Source organism: Lampetra fluviatilis, chromosome 54, assembly GCF_964198595.1.
Source record: "Lampetra fluviatilis chromosome 54, kcLamFluv1.1, whole genome shotgun sequence".
NCBI lineage: Eukaryota > Metazoa > Chordata > Hyperoartia > Petromyzontiformes > Petromyzontidae > Lampetra > Lampetra fluviatilis.
The window spans coordinates 9,749,932-9,768,693 of NC_136328.1; the positions used below are offsets into that span (position 1 = coordinate 9,749,932).

Genomic DNA, 18,762 nt, shown 5'->3' on the forward strand with positions numbered 1-18,762 from the left:
CTCGTAGTGCCGCGGCGCGGCTAAGTGCTGCGTGACGTTGAGTGCCTGCTGGCACAAACATTCTCGCATTGTTCCGATGCCACTTCCCGTGACGCGGCTCTCGGGGACGCGGGCACGGCGGCATTAAGATGCCTCCCGGCGTCTAAATTTGTCCACTGGCCAAGGACGGCGGCACCGGACTCCCTCTGCCTCCCCCCCTCCTCTCCGCGGTGTCACGACCGCTCGTGGCGCCCGACGTCCTGAGAGGAGCGGAGACGCTCGCGGCTCCGCTGGGCTCCGAGCCGCGCGACTTTCCGCAGCTCCGCTCAGCCGCCTCGCGCCTCGCCCGGCTGCCGGGAGTTGGCGCGGTGCAATTCGCGCGGCAAGGCTAGCCCCAGCGTCTCGAGGGGTTCCATCAGCGGTATCCGTTTAATAACTGCAAGGTAATAATTATAACAATCAAAGTTATTTTAATGTAGAACTGCCTATTTGCGTTGAGTTTTATTGACCTCCACCCACCACCCGAACCTCCGACTATCACTTTTGGCTGCGTACCGTGCGAAAGAAGTCCAACCGGCAGGCGGCATGGCGCGCAGGGACAGCCTGGTGAACTCCCTGGCGCGGGTGTTCGAGGTGAACGCGCAACTCGCGCGGCCGACGCCCGTTGGGAACGGCCCTCGCAAGGTCTTCTCCATGAGCCGCCAGAACTCTGTGGAGAACATCGACACGGTGAACGTGAAGCTGGAGGGCCTCTGTCGCCGCGTGGACAAGCTCGTGAGCGGCCAGGACAGGGTGCTGCTCAAGCTGGAGGAGGTCGCCCGCGACCTGAGCGACCTCGAGCGGGAGGTGGAGGGGCTCAAGGTGGACAAGGAGGAAATTAAATTGCCCACGCCCGACGTCGCCCAGGACGCCGCTAGGGAGACGAAGAAGTTTCAAGAGCAGATGATCAGCGCGGTGGAGAAACTCGTCTCGAGCGCCGAGTCTCAGAGCAAGAAGATCGAGGCCCTCGACAGAGCCATGGTGGGCTTCCAGCAGATCATTGGCTTCTTGGGCGACACCTTCAAGAACTCAAAGGTGGTGGAGTTCATCACGCAGGGTTTCCTTCCCGGCGGAGGGGACGCGGATGGGGGCGGCGCTTCTAATCGGGTAAAAGCGACGTCGCGATTTTTCTTTATGTTAAGATGAAAAGTGTACATGGTGAGGTGCGTGCCGAAAGGAGGAGTGGGTGCACACTCGTCCATGCTATGAGGGGGCTGGCTGAGTGTAGACGTGTATTGTTTTGACCGAGGAGTCAATTTGGCGGACCGAGTCTTTAGCATGATGGGTGTGAGAAATAACGAGTGAAGTTCACGGGAACAGCAACCACGGGCAGCGGTAGTGATAGAGAGCTATAAGGTGGCGACTGACCGCTGGGTCACCAGTCACCCTCACTGACCGCTGGGTCACCAGTCACCCTCACTGACCGCTGGGTCACCAGTCACCCTCACTGACCACTGGGTTAACGGTCACCCTCACTGACCACTGGGTCACCAGTCACCCTCACTGACCGCTGGGTCACCAGTCACCCTCACTGACCGCTGGGTCACCGGTCACCCTCACTGACCGCTGGGTCACCGGTCACCCTCACTGACCGCTGGGTCACCAGTCACCCTCACTGACCGCTGGGTTAACGGTCACCCTCACTGACCACTGGGTTAACGGTCACCCTCACTGACCACTGGGTCACCAGTCACCCTCACTGACCGCTGGGTCACCAGTCACCCTCACTGACCGCTGGGTCACTGGTCACCCTCACTGACCACTGGGTTAATGGTCACCCTCACTGACCACTGGGTTAATGGTCACCCTCACTGACCACTGGGTCACTGGTCACCCTCACTGACCACTGGGTCACTGGTCACCCTCACTGACCACTGGGTCACCGGTCACCCTCACTGACCACTGGGTTAACGGTCACCCTCACTGACCACTGGGTTAACGGTCACCCTCACTGACCACTGGGTTAATGGTCACCCTCACTGACCACTGGGTTAACGGTCACCCTCACTGACCACTGGGTCACCGGTCACCCTCACTGACCGCTGGGCTAATGGTCACCCTCACTGACCGCTGGGTCACTGGTCACCCTCACTGACCACTGGGTTAACGGTCACCCTCACTGACCACTGGGTCACCGGTCACCCTCACTGACCACTGGGTCACCGGTCACCCTCACTGACCGCTGGGTTAATGGTCACCCTCACTGACCGCTGGGTCACTGGTCACCCTCACTGACCACTGGGTTAACGGTCACCCTCACTGACCACTGGGTCACCGGTCACCCTCACTGACCACTGGGTCACCGGTCACCCTCACTGACCACTGGGTTAACGGTCACCCTCACTGACCACTGGGTCACCGGTCACCCTCACTGACCGCTGGGTTAACGGTCACCCTCACTGACCACTGGGTCACCGGTCACCCTCACTGACCACTGGGTTAATGGTCACCCTCACTGACCACTGGGTTAATGGTCACCCTCACTGACCACTGGGTTAATGGTCACCCTCACTGACCACTGGGTCACCGGTCACCCTCACTGACCACTGGGTTAATGGTCACCCTCACTGACCACTGGGTTAACGGTCACCCTCACTGACCACTGAGTCACCAGTCACCTGCTATCTTCAATTCGTGCTTTGCGGTAAGACGTTGGTGGTGGCCCCGCCCACTCGTCCGCTTGCCCCGCCCACCCCGCTTCGAGCGCGGCGCGGTGGAAGTTGACGGCTGGCAATTTCTTTCAAAAGGTTGAAAGAGAAAAGAAGAACGTTGGCAAGATGGCCCTTTCCCTTTCCTTGTACGGTGGCAACGATTCAGAATCAGAATCTTCATCTACACTGGAGGAATCCGATGAGCTATAAAGCTCTTTTTCACAGATGTACGGTATGGGCGGGTCAACAGAGCCCCACTGAGTCTCCAGGCTCGGTTTCACGAGGGCCCTGCTACGTTGGGATGTTTGGTGATGAATGCTGTCCGGAGAAAACCCAGCACCGCGCTGTATATGAGCAGGTGACACTCAAAGCTCTGTACAGATGGATTCAGTGATCAATTTGTGATCTGCCATCTCGTGGCCATCTCGCAGCCCAAGCCTGTGGCGCCTGATATTCGCAGGAGGCCTCCCATATAAGTACTAACCTGGCTTTATCTGCTTAGCTTCGGATATTTAATTCCATGTTTTTCATGCACAGTGATTCGGTCATCGTGTGGTGATGACCATGGTGCTGGTGATAGTCGAACACGTGAGTGGCTCGAATGGTAAGTGACCAAGATGAACGGGGGTTGTTAGATCACACAAAGAGGGTGCTCACGTGCTTGTAGAATGGTACACCAAGTAGGACTCCATATATGGGCAAGTAGGTTGCTGACCTGTATGTACGATTTTGTTGGAGTTATTTCACGATGTGCGCGGGTGTTCTCCTGCAAATCCAGTCTCCTGTTACAGCCCTGAGCCACTGGGTGAGAGTTCCACATTCCTATGACAGGGGGCGAGTCTATCCACAGAACAACCACTGTTAACTTCCTCACAAAGTGGTGCTCATTTTATCGAACCCAGAGAGATGATGGGCTGAGTCAATCTCTCCCCGACCACGATGTGAACTCGTAACCTTTCCATTGCGAGCCGCTCGCCTTGCCGACAAGCCGCCTGACCAGTGTCAGAGGGCAGCGATAAATCATCACCGTGGTCGTCGTCAAATCATCGCGACCATCATCAACGACTCATGATCGTCATGGTCCTCAACGATTCACCACCACGACGACCGTCGTGCAGACGAGATTCCGCGACACCGGCGAGCGCGTCCCTGCCTGCCTCGTGTTCGCGACTCTGTTCGACAACCCTCCCGCCACGCCAAGGTCCCGCGAAGGGCGGAGGAGACGGCGCTCAGAGGAGCCGCGGGGGGTTCCGGCCCCTGGAGCTCCGTTTGGACATTGCGTGCCGTGATCCCAGGGAGACACCGGACACGCGTCGCTGTCTGTCACACTCGCGCACACACATACACAGACAAAGATCCCCCACGTCGCTTGGAATAGACTGTTGGGGCAAGTGCTGTTAGCGAGTACGAAGGCCGGCAGGGCACACGAGGGGAGGGTTACCAGCATCGCACCAGGTACTCAACTGAGGCGGAGTCTATATAGGGGAGGCCCAGGACCGGTTCAGATAATCGTCACGAATGGTGATGGAGTCGGTAAACGGGAATTAAGTTTGGCCTGCCAGGTTCGTAGCGCAGCGCGCGAACCGTCACCACACTACCGCTCCCCACCGGGCGCACACACACACACACATATACACACACACATACACACACATATACACAACAACCGCCATTCGCCACTAAGTGGCGGTGACGTCACCACGACGCTTGTGCCAGGCCATGTGCACCTTGAGGCCACGTGAAGTGTCGAACGCCCGCTGGCAGGAGGTCACGGGGCAGACCCAGGAGCCACGGGTCGACTAACTGAGATGACTGAGATGACTGGCTGATGCACCACCCGTGCTAACTTGCTGTGCTTTAGCCACCCGGCGCTCCGCTCGTTGTTGTGAGCGTCGCTCCTCCGCCCTCTGTTGTTGTTGGAGGGCGACTGCCTCCAACTGCTCAGCAGCGTCCTTCACGAGCCTCCTCCACAGAGGCCGATCTTGACACCGCTGGTACCAGTCATCGGCAAGTCCACTCAGCTCCACATCCTCCTGTACCACATCACTCCATCTCCTCTCTGGCCCGTGCCACGCCCGCTTAGCCCCCTCGATCCGGCGAACAGAAGCTGCTTGGGCATGCGGTGGCTGGGCTTGCGGGCTACATGACCCAGCCAACGCAGCTCACTGATAACGGGACTGTGTCCGCATCTTTTCAAGGATCTGTGAGCTCCTCGCACTGTAATCCAGTCTGGTTAAACCCAGGATGAAGCGTCACGCATACCAAGATTGAAATCACAATGCTATCGAGATCCCAATGATCTCGTCAAATCTATTTTCTTGCCGCTAATTCTAGAGGGCAGACACGGATCAAACGCTCAAGTCGATCCAGTGGCAGGAAACTGCAACGGCTTCGTCGAAATCGACTGAACTTCGCAGCCAGCAGCAGCACCCCCCACGCATAGCGCAGCCAGCCCAGCCCCTGGTGGCCACCGGCGATGCAGCCGAGTTCTCGGGACTCCGCTGCACTCCGCCCCGCACAGAGAGGAGCAGCAGGAGGAGGAGGACGGTGTGGGGTGGCCTCGCAACTCGAGCCGCACAGCTCGCACGCCAACTCCGCCACAGCGGGGGCCCTAACCTTGCCGCACACAGGACACCGGTGTGCAGTCCCAGACAAGGTGGTAAGTTCCGTGTTTTTGTTTTCGAAGCAATCGAGTTGAACCGACCCTCGCATCGAGTCCGTGAGACGCAAGCAGACCCTGTGCCCCATGGCTTATTGGCAAGCGGATGATGACGGATTGTCCACGATGAGACTGCGGAGATTGGCAACCAAACGATGTTGCAGTGTCGTCATCGTCTCTGTATCGATGGCACCAGCACCCCAAGCAGCCATGTGACTCAAAATCCATCCGGACGCGAGCAGAAGGAGAAGGAGACTGCTCCATCGTGGACTCCCTCCCATCGTCTCATTCCCCAAGTTCTTAGAATAATAGCCACGCTCTCTTTAGGAAACGTGTTGACACTTATCTCTTACAACTTTTTAGATTGCTGAATTGTTGCGGACCGCTTGACGTTTTGGGCTAGTGCTCAGAAACTCTTTACGAACATGGAATCATTATTGGTGGTGGTCTGAGACCATCAACTCTCCAGGCTTGAACCCGGTTCACTCACGGGCACGAGCATGTGGGTGTGAGTGGTGGATGGTTGGGTGCGTTGTTGTGGCCTATAGTGTGGTGGTTGAACACCGCATGATGGATGAAACGACTCGGTCAACGTCCGTACGGACCGAGTCCTCAACACGGGAGGAGGAACCAGCGGAGTGAAGTTCACGTGAACGGTGACCACGGCAGTAGTAGCGATAGAAGAGTGACAGGGAGGCGACTGAGTAGCGGTGAGGCTGGGTGAGCATTCACCCCGCCTGCTGCTGCTCCACTTGGAGTGCAGCAGCAGCGGTGAGTGGTGGTGGTTGTTGTTGTTGCTGGGAGTTGGAGAACGCGGCTCTGGCGCGGTCGTGGTGGCTGCTCTCAGAGTTTGCAGGAAAAAAAAACTTTAAATCCTTTAATTCTAGATATGAAGCTTTCGTGATTGCAATCCTTTGACCTCAATTCCGCGTCGCGTTTCCAACGGAGGAATGTTCCCCACTGCTCCCCTCGTGTATCCGTCTTGTATATCTCCCCTCGTCTCTCTGCCTTCGTGTCTCCTCGCGTCTCTCTCCTTTACACATCGCCACCCGTCTCTCCCCTCACGTCTCTCTCCTCACGTCTCTCCCCTCACGTCTCTCCCCTCACGTCTCTCCCCTCACGTCTCTCCCCTCACGTCTCTCCCCTCACGTCTCTCCCCTCACGTCTCTCCCCTCACGTCTCTCCCCTCACGTCTCTGCCCTCACGTCTCTCCCCTCACGTCTCTCCCCTCACGTCTCTCCCCTCACGTCTCTCTCCTCACGTCTCTCTCCTCACGTCTCTCCCCTCACGTCTCTCCCCTCACGTCTCTCCCCTCACGTCTCTCCCCTCACGTCTCTCCCCTCACGTCTCTCCCCTCACGTCTCTCCCCTCACGTCTCTCCCCTCACGTCTCTCTCCTCACGTCTCTCCCCTCACGTCTCTCCCCTCACGTCTCTCTCCTCACGTCTCTCCCCCCACGTCTCTCTCCTCACGTCTCTCCCCCCACGTCTCTCCCCTCACGTCTCTCCCCTCACGTCTCTCCCCTCACGTCTCTCCCCTCACGTCTCTCCCCTCACGTCTCTCTCCTCACGTCTCTCCCCCCACGTCTCTCTCCTCACGTCTCTCCCCCCACGTCTCTCCCCTCACGTCTCTCCCCTCACGTCTCTCCCCTCACGTCTCTCTCCTCACGTCTCTCTCCTCACGTCTCTCTCCTCACGTCTCTCCCCTCACGTCTCTCCCCTCACGTCTCTCCCCTCACGTCTCTCCCCCCACGTCTCTCTCCTCACGTCTCTCTCCTCACGTCTCTCCCCTCACGTCTCTCCCCTCACGTCTCTCCCCTCACGTCTCTCCCCTCACGTCTCTCTCCTCACGTCTCTCCCCTCACGTCTCTCTCCTCACGTCTCTCCCCCCACGTCTCTCCCCTCACGTCTCTCCCCTCACGTCTCTCCCCTCACGTCTCTCCCCTCACGTCTCTCTCCTCGCCGTTTGACCAGAGCTGCATTTGTATCTGCGCGATTAATGATTCGGCTCGTGGATCAGTCTTGGATCCGTTCAGCAAGTCTTGTTGTGTATTTGTGTTGTTGTGTGGTGTCGTCTCTTTTGTAATTGCTCTCTCGTTTGTGTCGTCCGTTCTGCCTGTCTTGTTGATATTCTTTTTCTGGTTTGTCCCATTGCACTCAATGTACTATTATTATTTGATGGTCGTGGTGATTGTGATGGCGGTGGTGGCGCTACTGCTAGCGATGTTGATCACCATCACCACCATTATCACCGCGCCGCAAGTCATTTGCGCCCCCCCCCCCACCTATTGCAAACCCCACGCGGCACTCGCCCCCCCCCGCCACGAGGTGCTGGCAGCCAGTCCACGGCAGGATCTCTGTTTCTCGTCTCAGGACACCTCGGGAATATCGCGGTGGGAGGGAGGGGGTGGGGGATGTTTCACATTCTGTGGGTGACCCTCCACCCAGACTCCACCGCTCAGTGTTCAGGGCCTCGTCCTGCCACCTGAGCAGGCCCCTCCGCGGGGCTTCGTGAGATCCAAGGCGTCCTTTACGAGTCTCCAGCGCGAAGCAAATATCACGAACGAAGCGATGTCCACGGGGTTCCGTGAGGCGTCGATCCACAAGCTGGCCTGGCTCTGTTGAAGAGACCGGGAGAACAACGTCTGCTTAGATTGAGCCATTGCCACTCCCAGATGGCCAGCGTGTCCCATGATGGGATGGGTAAAACATGTTTTGACTTTGTATGTGGACGGACGGACGTAGGAAGGAGGCGAATCGCCTTCTTGTTGCATAGACATTGGGGGAGTTGTTATTCGGTAACGCTTTTCAGAATCGATTTATTGGACCCGAAAAATCACGAACCGCCCAATCGACTCCGATGGAATGTGAGTGCGGATGTCATGCTTGGCCTCGCACGAACGAACGTAAGTACAAACGGCACGGCGGCAGGCCGAAGGGTAAATGATGTAGGGAAGATGGCATCGATCAGGCGATCTCTGGATTGCAGGTCCGTGCCACGTCTCTTGCTCGGGATATTTGTGCACGTGCGGCAAAGCGGTGAACGACATCTCACGCTGGTCACGCTGGTCTAGACATGCGGGTGGCATGGGGTCCGTGGTGGCGGTGTTGTAGCGGTTCGCGCGCTGCACTACGAACCCAGCGACCGCAGTTTGATACCCCTCACGGCCAACACCGATGACGATTATCTGTACCAGTCATGGGCCTCCGCTAGGTCGACTCAGCCTCAAATGAGTACCTGGTGCGGTGTGTAAATATCGCCACTGGGGAGACAAAGGCGGCCGGGCGTGATGTTGGCCACCCACTTTGTGCCGGCCGTGACAGGTGCTACTCGCTAACAACACATGCCACAACAGTCTGTTAAGGCTACACGGGAGAGCTTTGCCTTTGTGGTGGCCTCCACTGTGACCTCTGCCCATCTGTTTATGGCTTCAGACTTCACGTTTTCTTGATTGAATCGCCGGGCAGGTCGCAGCCTGCGGGGCCTCGCGGTGCGGGCAGCGGCCACCGTCCACACGTGCCGCGCCGCTCGATCGCTCGGCCGTCTCCCGTGGCGGCGGCGGCGGCGGCACACGGAGCGGGCACCCGAGAAGGTCGGGTTGGGTGGCAGCCTCCTGCCACGGCTGCCGTCGTCCGTGCCAGCCGCGTCTGTGCCCTCGGGGCTCGGGGAGAAGCGAGAGACACGCGGGGGCTGCCCGCCGCTTGGCCTCGCATTGCGTCACCAAAATCCCGCGGCGCTTTCGTCGCCGCCACGCGTCAGGGAGAGTGGCTGGCTTCAAACTAAACCTGGACAATTTTTTTTTGAGAAGCGACTCGGCCACCACAAATGAAAGCTCAACGAAGTAGCTTCTTGCGTGGACATTTATAGCAGCCACATAGCTCTAAACTCGTGATGTTCATTCTAAACGTGGAGGGAAAACCCGGTGGACCCTGGGGAAAATCCGCGCGACCACGGGGAGAGAGAGAAACACAAAGTCCAATTATACAGCAGCAGGCGTCAGTGTCGGGATCGAACCCACGACCTCCTGTATATCAGGCGAGATCGTTAACATCTAGCCACCGTGGAAAAATAGGTTGCGAGGTCGACTCCTGGGTGGGGGTTGTGTTCCGGATATACTCATCCGTGTCATAGCAATGTGGAATTTCCACCATTGGCTTGGGGCTGTAAACAGGAGATGAGCACTCCCACTACCTCGGGCTTAATTTGAGCTGTCAGCCGGGCACAATACAAACAAGTAAATAATACAAAGAAGATTTCGTATTTGCTGAGGTAAATTATATTTAAAAGGAACATGGTAATTAATTAATTAAAGTGTGTGTGTACGTGTAGTGACATCCCAGATGTCACTGTGTGGTGCCGGCCCTAGAAAGGCACGGAGTGCGATGTACTCACATCGCTGACATCACCTATGTAGCAGGGACGTGCGGTCAGGTGAGGCAGGGGAGGCAGAGCCTCACCTGTCATACTCCAATGAAAATAGCTGTTATGTAAAGTAAAAAAAAGAATAATCAAATAAAATAAATATTAAGATTTTCCACTGATCTGTGTTATAAATGTCATTTCTGTACGATTCCAATTATTTTTATAGTCAAAATCGCCAAATTTGTGGAGCTCCGCTGCAAATACATGAAGAGACTAGAGGTGAAGCAGCTACGAGCTCAGCCTCCCCTCTGATTGCGCAACCCCTCAGTAACTGGATGGAGCACGGGCAATAAGCGCGTGCCTGTTACTATATCAGTATGTTTCCAAAGTAATATTTGTAGACCCCTTCATTTCATGTCCTCGCCTTCCATATTCCAGGTAACTTATTTCACGTATGTGCATAAAATATTTGGGCTCGCTGGTCTCGTCATGAAACTGCAATAAAAAAGCACCAGGGGAGGCAGCTATCACATCTGCCTCACTGAGGGGGATGTGTCTAACACGCCCCCCTCAGTGAGGCCACGCCCCTTTAGTGTGTGAATCTGGCTCTGACACTAGCCAGTGCCTCCCCAGCCATTGACCTCACCGCACGTCACTGGCATGTATGAATGTCGCTGAATAATGCCGGCTCTAGCGAGGCACGGCGTGCGATGCATTGTCATCGCAGACACCCCGTAGGTGGGTGCAGTACCAGCCCTAGAGGGGGCTCGGTGTGCGCTGGGATAGCACTCAGTGGCACCACACGTGGCGTGCAGTGCTGACTCCTACAGGAGGGAGTGTGAGAGTGTCAGCCATGGGATGAGGTTACCCTGGGCCATGGCACTGGTTGACCCTGGAAGGCACGTGACAAGTAAGATCTACACAAGGGCCCCCGGCGGGGGCTAGGGGGTGGTCACGTGTCAGGGTGAGATCCTACGGGAAGGGTCGAGAAACTCCATGAGGTTTCTCGAAGGTGGTTGTGGCCAAGGGCGGGGCCAGCCATGTCCCAGGAGCGTATACACCGGGTCCCCACAGGGACTGGGGCACTGCGTTGCTGTTGTCATCTGAAGATCTATCTACATTCTATGTCCAAGAGAAGAGAAGAAGTCACCAACACGTGGACAAGGACCCAATCCAGGGTCCTGTCCGTTGTAGCTACTCCCTGTAACTAGCGTAGTTAGCCTGGTAGTCCACCACCCTAGGTTATCTGGTAAAGGGGCAGTAACCCCTTTGTGTTAATGTGTTGGTGTAAATAAATGTGTTGCCTCCAAGAAGTACGTCTGCGACTCAGTTGAATCCATACCAAAGAATATGGATCCACTACACTTGTATACGGGTGAGCAGTGTACACGCGTATTTGCTCTGTATGTGAGTGTCTTTGTACACGTGTCGGTACGTTACAACGAATAATACAACTTTATTTTTATTGACCAGGTAAAGGCCCACTGAGCTACGATACAACTCTTATTCAGAAGCGACCTGGCTATCACAAATGATAGCTCAACGAAGTGGCCTATCACCACATAGACATTTATAGCAGCCAAACACTCTACGTGTAAGAATAGGTTTGACCCTTTCTGGTAATAAAAGAGGCGTTAAGAGGTTAAAACACCAAACAGAAATACTCGACGTGTTTGCTACGTTTGTCACTTGACACCTGGAACACCCTGCACACGAGACGCCTCTACCTCAGGGATCTTCCAGCAGAGACATTCTACTAAGATGCGTCTTTCAGGTGGTGCAGTAAAGACGAGCGCAACGCATCTGGGGTGCCCACCACCGCCACATGCGTCCCGCTGATCCGGCCTTAAGGCGGCGCTCGCTTAACGCCCCGTACCCTCGTCTGCGCTCCCTTGCAGACGAACCGCACTGGAGACATCGGGAACGACGCGTACCGACCGGGTGACGGGACCGACCTTAAGAGACGCAGCACCCTCAGCCCCGATGGTGAGCCCCCCCCCCCCCACCGCTCTGACCCCCCGCCGGCATGACAGAGCGACGCTCGGCCGGCACGAACCACAATCGCGCCGCCGCCGCGTCTCAAACTCGGCCACATAATTTCAACCTGAACCCCCCCCCCTCGACACCCCCCCCCCTCCACCTGTGGTGCCGTGCAGGCTGCAGGAAACCCCCAGAGAGGTTTTCCCTCGCCAGGCAAGCCCCGGAGAGATGCAGCGAGGCCGCTCACCCGGCCACCGCGGGCCACATCGCGGGGCCTAGACGCGACGCTGGACCACTGACTGCCGTGGTCTCAACAGCCGGCACCGGTGGCATTAACGGTGGTAGTGCTGCCAGTAGCATCAGCAAAGTTCCCAGTAGCACTACCAGTAGCACCAACATCACTAGCAAAGTTCCTGGTAGCGCTTCCAGTAGCACCAGCAGCACCGGCAAAGTTCCCAATAGCGCTACCAGTAGCACCAGCAGCACCAGCAGCACCAGCAAAGTTCCCGGTAGCGCTTCCAGTAGCACCAGCAGCACCAGTAGCACCAGCAACGTTCCCAGTAGCGATGCCAGCAGCACCAGCAGCACCACCAAAGTTCCCAGTAGCGCTTCTAGTAGCACCAGCAACACCAGCAAAGTTCCCAATAGTACTGCCATTACTACTAATAGCACCAGCAGCACCAGCAAGGTTCCCAATAGCGCTGCCAGTAGCGCCAGCAGCACCAGCAAGGTTCTCAGTAGTGCTGCCAGTACTACTACCAGTACTACTGCCAGCACCAGCAAAGTTCCTAATAGCGCTGCCAGTAGTGCCAGCAGCACCAGCAAAGTTCCTAATAGCGCTGCCAGTAGTGCCAGCAGCACCAGCAAGATTCTCAGTAGCGCTGCCAGTACTACTGCCAGCACCAGCAAAGTTCCTAATAGCGCTGCCAGTAGTGCCAGTAGCACCAGCAAAGTTCCCAATAGTACTGCCATTACTACTAACAGCACCAGCAAAATTCCTAACAGCGCTGCAAGTAGCGCCAGCAGCACCAGCAAGATTCTCAGTAGCGCTACCAGTACTACTACCAGTACTACTGCCAGCACCAGCAAAGTTCCCAATAGCGCTGCAAGTAGCACCAACGGCACCAGCAAAGTTCCCAATAGCACTGCCATTAGCGCCAGCAGCACCAGAAAAGTTCCCAGTAGCGCTACCAGTAGCACCAGCAGCACCAGCAATGGTCTCACTAGTGCTGCCAGTACTACTACCAGCACCAGCAGCACCAGCAAAGTTCCCAGTAGCGCTGGCAGTAGCACCAGCAGCACCAGCAAAGTTCTTAGTAGCACTGCCAGCAGTACCAGAAAAGTTATCAGTAGTGCTGCCAATAGTTCTACCAGCATCAGCAGTAGTAGCAGGGTCAGCAGCGGCAGGATTGAGGAGGTGGTGTTGGCAGAAGGCAGCTTTAATGTATCCGAGGCTTCTTTGTGGAAGCCTGCTCCTGCACAAGGCATGGGGAGGAAAACGACGGACAAGAGTGTCACCATGGAGCGAGGGCAGGTGAGTGGTCGACACACTGCCAATATAACCACTCGGCCTGCCAATAACCCTGTAGGGGCTGCATGCGGCAATGCACCACCACATGTACCTTTCTCACGAGCCCTCTTCTGAATATTCTCTCGAATTAGTCTTTTCTTTGAGGCCTTCGCTCGTCTTGCACTGCAAGAGGACCCCTTGACTAGACTGAGATGGGTGAGCCGAGATACAGGATGCTCAGAGTCGCTGCAGTGGGGTGCTCGTGTGACTTTATTCTGCAGGATGAAGAGTCGACAGCAGGGGAGGAAGAGACCGGGAGGAAAGGAAGCAGTGATGAGGAGGAGAAGAAGGAGGAGGCGGGACAGAGAAGACAAGCAAAGAGCGTGTCTGGTGAGGCAGTGTCAGAAGACATGGGGAAGAGAGGCAGCAATGGTGACGACGATGGTGGTGGTGGTGACCATAGTGGTTGGGTAAAGCATGACCAGGAGATGGGAGTGACCATTGCCAGCTCGGAGAGTGAGGAGCAAGAGGAGGGGGAAGAAGAGGAGGCGGATGAAGATGTAGTGACAGAAGAGGAGGACGATGGTGAAGAGGCGGTGACAGAAGAAGATGATGAGGAAGAGGCAGTGACTGAAGAGGAGGATGAGGAGGGAGAAGGGTCTGTGGATGATGAGTCTGGGACAGAGAAAGGCGACGACTCTGACGATGAGCGTGAGAATTCCTCCAGTGACAGCGCCAGGGTGGATGCCTCATCTGACAGCGCCAGGCCGGAGGGGGTAACCGTGACAGATGTGGTTGCTCGGAAGGGTAATGTCGCCAAGGCAAGCGAGGCATGTGGCGTAACTTTGGAAACAAAGGTCATCAAGGTGATAGAGGTAACTGAGGCAACTGAGGTTATCGTGAAAACTGAGGCGAAGGATAATGCAGCTCTGGTCTCCAAGGTAACTAAGCAAATAGCCGTCAATGTGGCAGTGAAGGTAACTAAAGTGAAAAAAGGCGAGGTGACCCATGTTATAGAAGTAAATAAGGTAACCAAGGCACCGGGCATAACCATGGCTAAGCTGGTGACCAAGGTTACCGAGGTTACTGAAGCAAAGATAATGCCAGAAGTAACCGAGGAAACGGAGGTGACCGAGGCGACAGAGGTAACCAAGGTAACTAGGTCATCGGAGGATGGCAAGACGGCCGAGGAGAGCAATGCGGAGATGGATGTAAACACGGAAACTGAGGAAACAGAAGATATTGGGGTTGCCGTGGCAGCTGAAGATGAAGAGGGTGCTGGAGGAGAGAGCGCTTTGAACGAAGAGGACATGGAGGAGGAGGAGAGTGGAGGAGAGATCCAGGGATCTGCCAGCAAGAAACACGGTGCCGTGGGGGGGAGGGAGGTGGAGGCGAAGAAAGCGAGGGTGGAGAAGGAGGAGGAGGGAGCAGAGGGACCGGCGGGGGGTGAAGAGGAGGATGAGGAGGAGGTTCCAGCAGAGCCGCCTGTACCAGCCATCATCGGTAAGTTTGTGATGTCCTCTTTGCGGTGAGTGGTTACGGTAATTGATGTGAACATTATTCGCAATAGATGTTTGGGTTTGGCTACTTAATGATTTGCTAAAATTGGTGTCATGAGACAGTCCACCACCTGACACAACCAAGATAATTAAATAGCCAAGCGGTGTACAGGTGTTTAACAAGGTGCCAATCGATGTTGTTTACCTCACAGTTAGGATTCTCACAGCGAGATTCAGCAGCGGTCATATTGGCGACGTTTTGCTTGAAACTGCACCAAGCATCATCAGGACGAGATGCAGGAAGTCGGAATCACAATCCACGAAGTTAGTTTGGCTGTGTCGGGGGGTGGAGGAGGGTCTTATGACACAAACGTGGCCAGGTCGACGTGTGGCCGAACCTGAGATTCAATGACGAATAATATTACCCCCGAGTTCCTGCGCGTGAAATCGAATAGCAGTGGTGAAAATGGCCATGTGAATCGGGCAGCTCGTAAAATGGCCGTGTCAGCAATGCCCATGGAACCAGCGTCGATGAGTTTCCCAGGTTCTGCATCCAGGCTATAGATGCCCGGAATCAAACCGGGTTCTCCACTGGTAGCGAGTTGGTCTCGTTCCGGTCACTGGTGACTTCACGACGCTCAGTGCGGGGTATTGGGGTTCAATCTGAAGGGATTTCAAAACTAGTTCCGGAGCATCATACTGTGGGCCCATTCCTTGACACCTGCTGTTGCGCTGTTTGCTGTGAGAGTTTTGAATAAAAAATGTCCATTTGGACAGTCTTGGAACGAGTATCTGTGTTCACGTGACAGGGATGGATTTGTGCCGATATCTGATACCTATTCTGCATTACACTGTGCAGGCTTTACAGACCTAGGCTGACTGACAATATGACCAGGTTTGCTCTGTGGGAAAGGTGAAGACCATTGATTGAAAGATAATTGCTAAATATTCTAAGGTTCATATCATTGGCTGATTTGCCAACATGTTGTGACTTCCACAGAAGACTCTCCACCCCCCCCTGCTCCCTTCCATCACCGCATCGTGTCTCCCCGTTCCATCACCGTGGGAACCTACTTCTCCCTCAGCCACTCGGACGTCCTGGGAGGGTGAGTTGGCTTCTTTATTTGACGAGATAACATTATCTAGCTTATTCCTAACTCCATTCCTCACAATGCACCAAAGCAGTTTCCTGCACAAATGAGCATTGTAATGGCGCTGATCTCTCATTTACAGCTCTGAGCCAGTGGTGGAAATCCACATTCCTATGGCGAGGGCGGGTCTATCCATAGAACTACTGCCGTGTGTGTGCGCAGAGGCCGCTTTGGCCGGGTGATGAGGTGCCAGGAGAAGTCGTCGGGACTGACGCTGGCAGCCAAGGTCATCCGCGTGAAAAGCCCCAAGGAGAAGGTACCACTCGCAGCCTCGCGGGGAACGTGAATTACGCCCATCCTCGTGCTCGCCGCCCGACCGTTGGGGCGAGTGCTGTTAGCGAGAACCCGTTATCGCACCGCGCACGCTCACACGTGGATTTGATGTTGCACCTCCAATCAGTACAGCCGTCTGCTTGCGGAGCAAAATAAGTTCAACATACATACACGTTGTCTCCGCGTGTTTCCGCAGGAGGAGGTAAAGAATGAGATTAACATCATGAACCAACTGAACCACGTCAACCTCGTGCAGCTCTTCGATGCCTACGAGTCTCGCTCGGACATCACCCTCATCATGGAGTAGTGAGTACCAGGAGTGAGCGGAACTCCCGAGCCATTGTGGGCGACACTGTCGGCGTGTAGCTACATGAGACTGCAAGAGGGTAGAGTTACAACAGGGTATACAGTATATATGAAATGTGTGTGTGTGCATGTTATTACGTGTTTGTGATGTATGGAGAGCGGTAGTGTAGTGGTTAGTGCACTGTGCTACAAACCCGGCGACCCGAATTCGATTCGCGCTCACGGCCACCACCAGTGACGATTATCTAAACCGGTTCTGTGTCCTCCCCGAGGTCGACTCAGCCTAAAATGAATACCTGGTATGGTGTGTAAATATCGCCATTGTGGAGACAAAGGCAGCCCGGCGTGGTGACGGCCACCAACCCCCTCGTGTGCCTTGCCGGCCTTCATAGGTGCTCGCGAGCAGCACTTGCCCCAATCGTATGTTCACCTTATACGGGGGGATCTTTGTCTTTGTTTTCCTGTGTGTCATTCAAACTCTGCACTCCTTGGTCCCATCTCAAAGGATCGTCCAGGTGAAATACTCTGATGAAATAAAAGGTCAGGCGTCCATTGCGCGACGTCTGCGGATTCTGGCAAAGGGAAGGAGGTGATGGGCAGGATCGGTGACATCATTGGCAGTGGCCAAGATGGCTACCTACTAACTCTAACTGAATTGAGCACCCGGTGCAGTGTGTTCAACGTTAGCACTGGGGAAACAAAGGTGGCCAGGCGTGCATGGTGCTGGGGTCGGAAACCAAAATAGCAAGATAATATTTTTTCAAGTTCGGTAAAAAAAAACTAAATATTTCAAGAGCTGCAATGCATGTGAATACCAGATAGCGGTCCTTAAAAAATAACGTCACGAAGCAGTCCTTAAAGAGCTACACGTGGCTCCGGAGCCACAGGTTGCCGACCCTTGCTATAAGGGGGATCTTTGTCTTTGTTACGCCTTATCAGAAAATGTCGATTGATGTTAAAACGTAAGCAGTCGACCATAACCACACAGCTACCGCCGAGCCAGGGTATCGCTGACCAGTCGTACTCATGACGGCGCTCGCTCTCGTGCAGTGTGGAGGGCGGAGAGCTCTTCAACCGCATCATCGACCAGAGCGGGCTCTCCGAGCTCGACACCGTGCTGTTCGTGCGGCAGATCTGCGAGGGAGTGCACTACATGCACCAGCAGTATATCCTGCACCTCGACCTCAAGGTGCCGGGCCTCCCGTGGCCTCCTCTGGACGACACTCACCTTGTTTGGTTTTTGTTTTCGTGTCGCATTTGACCTGGACGGTCCTGCGAAGTGGCATGATCTGTGTCCGGGTGGCAGAAGATGTTTTTGTATCGAAATTTGGCACAGTACGGTCTTGAATTATTTGACCTACACTGTACTTTCCTTGCATTCCCTGACCTTTTTGTTGTCTCGCAGGCCATCTTGAGGTCTGTTTTAACCTTCCATGAGTTTTCCTGGTTCTTCCCTGGCATTCATGGGCATCTTTTAGGCCTCTCTGTGACTTCCTGACCTTTTGCAATTTCCCTGACCTTCCCTTGCCAACTGTAAACTTACTTGCGATTTTTGTATGTATCTAGCTTCTAAGATCATCTTGGGGCATGTTCCCTGCCATTCCCTGCACCTTGTTTGCAATTCTTAAACATCTCTCACCTCTTTTTGGCTTTCCCAGGCCTTCACTGATGTTCATTGAATCTTGCCAGACATGTTTGTCCAACTCCAAAATACTGGTATTTTCTGTGGCTTTCCTGGGTTTTTCTGGCTTTCCCAAGGCTTTTTTTGACATCCCTGGCCATCCCTAATCTTTCAGGCCTTCCTGAGGCTCATATGACTTACCTTGCCTCTCCATTACCTTCCCAGCACGTTCAGAGTGCTTAAGTAGCCCCCTCATACAAGTGATACCCCCTCATTCCCACGCGTTTATCCTGAATGCTTCAAGTGCGTAGGAACAAAGGCAAGGTAGCCAAGGTTGGAACTGTGGCTGGAGTAACCAAGGGGACCTTGAGAGCTTTGGAGCCCAGGAGAGACATTGTGTGGGGGGGGGGGGCAGTAGGGTGTGCAGCTTCCCCCCTTGCCACCCCACACACTCTCACACCCATTACCCATCTTCTCTGTCTTTTGCAGCCAGAAAACATCTTGTGCTTGAGTAGATGGGGCTACCAGATTAAGATAATTGACTTTGGACTTGCACGCAGGTACGTCAGCCCATCCCCCCCCCCCCACCCTTGATTGCTTGCTGACAATCGCTTGTGATCACTAAATCACGATTACTTATCCACGATTATGTGAAACCTCTTGACACGTGAACCCTCTTGGTCGCTAACTCGCATTCTCTCGCTCACAGTGGCTTCGAAGTTGTGTTGCATGC

General features: G+C 55.0%; 1 protein-coding gene across 1 annotated transcript in view; it reads left to right on the forward strand.

The window, feature by feature from the left end:
- The first annotated feature begins 564 nt into the window (after nt 1-564).
- Nucleotides 565-18,762, forward strand: part of LOC144949537 (uncharacterized) — a 45,685-nt gene continuing 27,487 nt past the window's right edge. The window contains exons 1-13 of the mRNA XM_078879463.1: nt 565-1,125; nt 3,788-3,916; nt 5,191-5,328; nt 7,775-7,913; nt 8,795-8,919; nt 11,588-11,675; nt 11,846-13,203; nt 13,461-14,682; nt 15,679-15,784; nt 15,992-16,085; nt 16,299-16,408; nt 17,459-17,597; nt 18,519-18,589. Of these exons, the coding sequence (XP_078735589.1) occupies nt 565-1,125; nt 3,788-3,916; nt 5,191-5,328; nt 7,775-7,913; nt 8,795-8,919; nt 11,588-11,675; nt 11,846-13,203; nt 13,461-14,682; nt 15,679-15,784; nt 15,992-16,085; nt 16,299-16,408; nt 17,459-17,597; nt 18,519-18,589 (4,280 nt within the window). The remainder of the gene's footprint in view (nt 1,126-3,787; nt 3,917-5,190; nt 5,329-7,774; nt 7,914-8,794; nt 8,920-11,587; nt 11,676-11,845; nt 13,204-13,460; nt 14,683-15,678; nt 15,785-15,991; nt 16,086-16,298; nt 16,409-17,458; nt 17,598-18,518; nt 18,590-18,762) is intronic.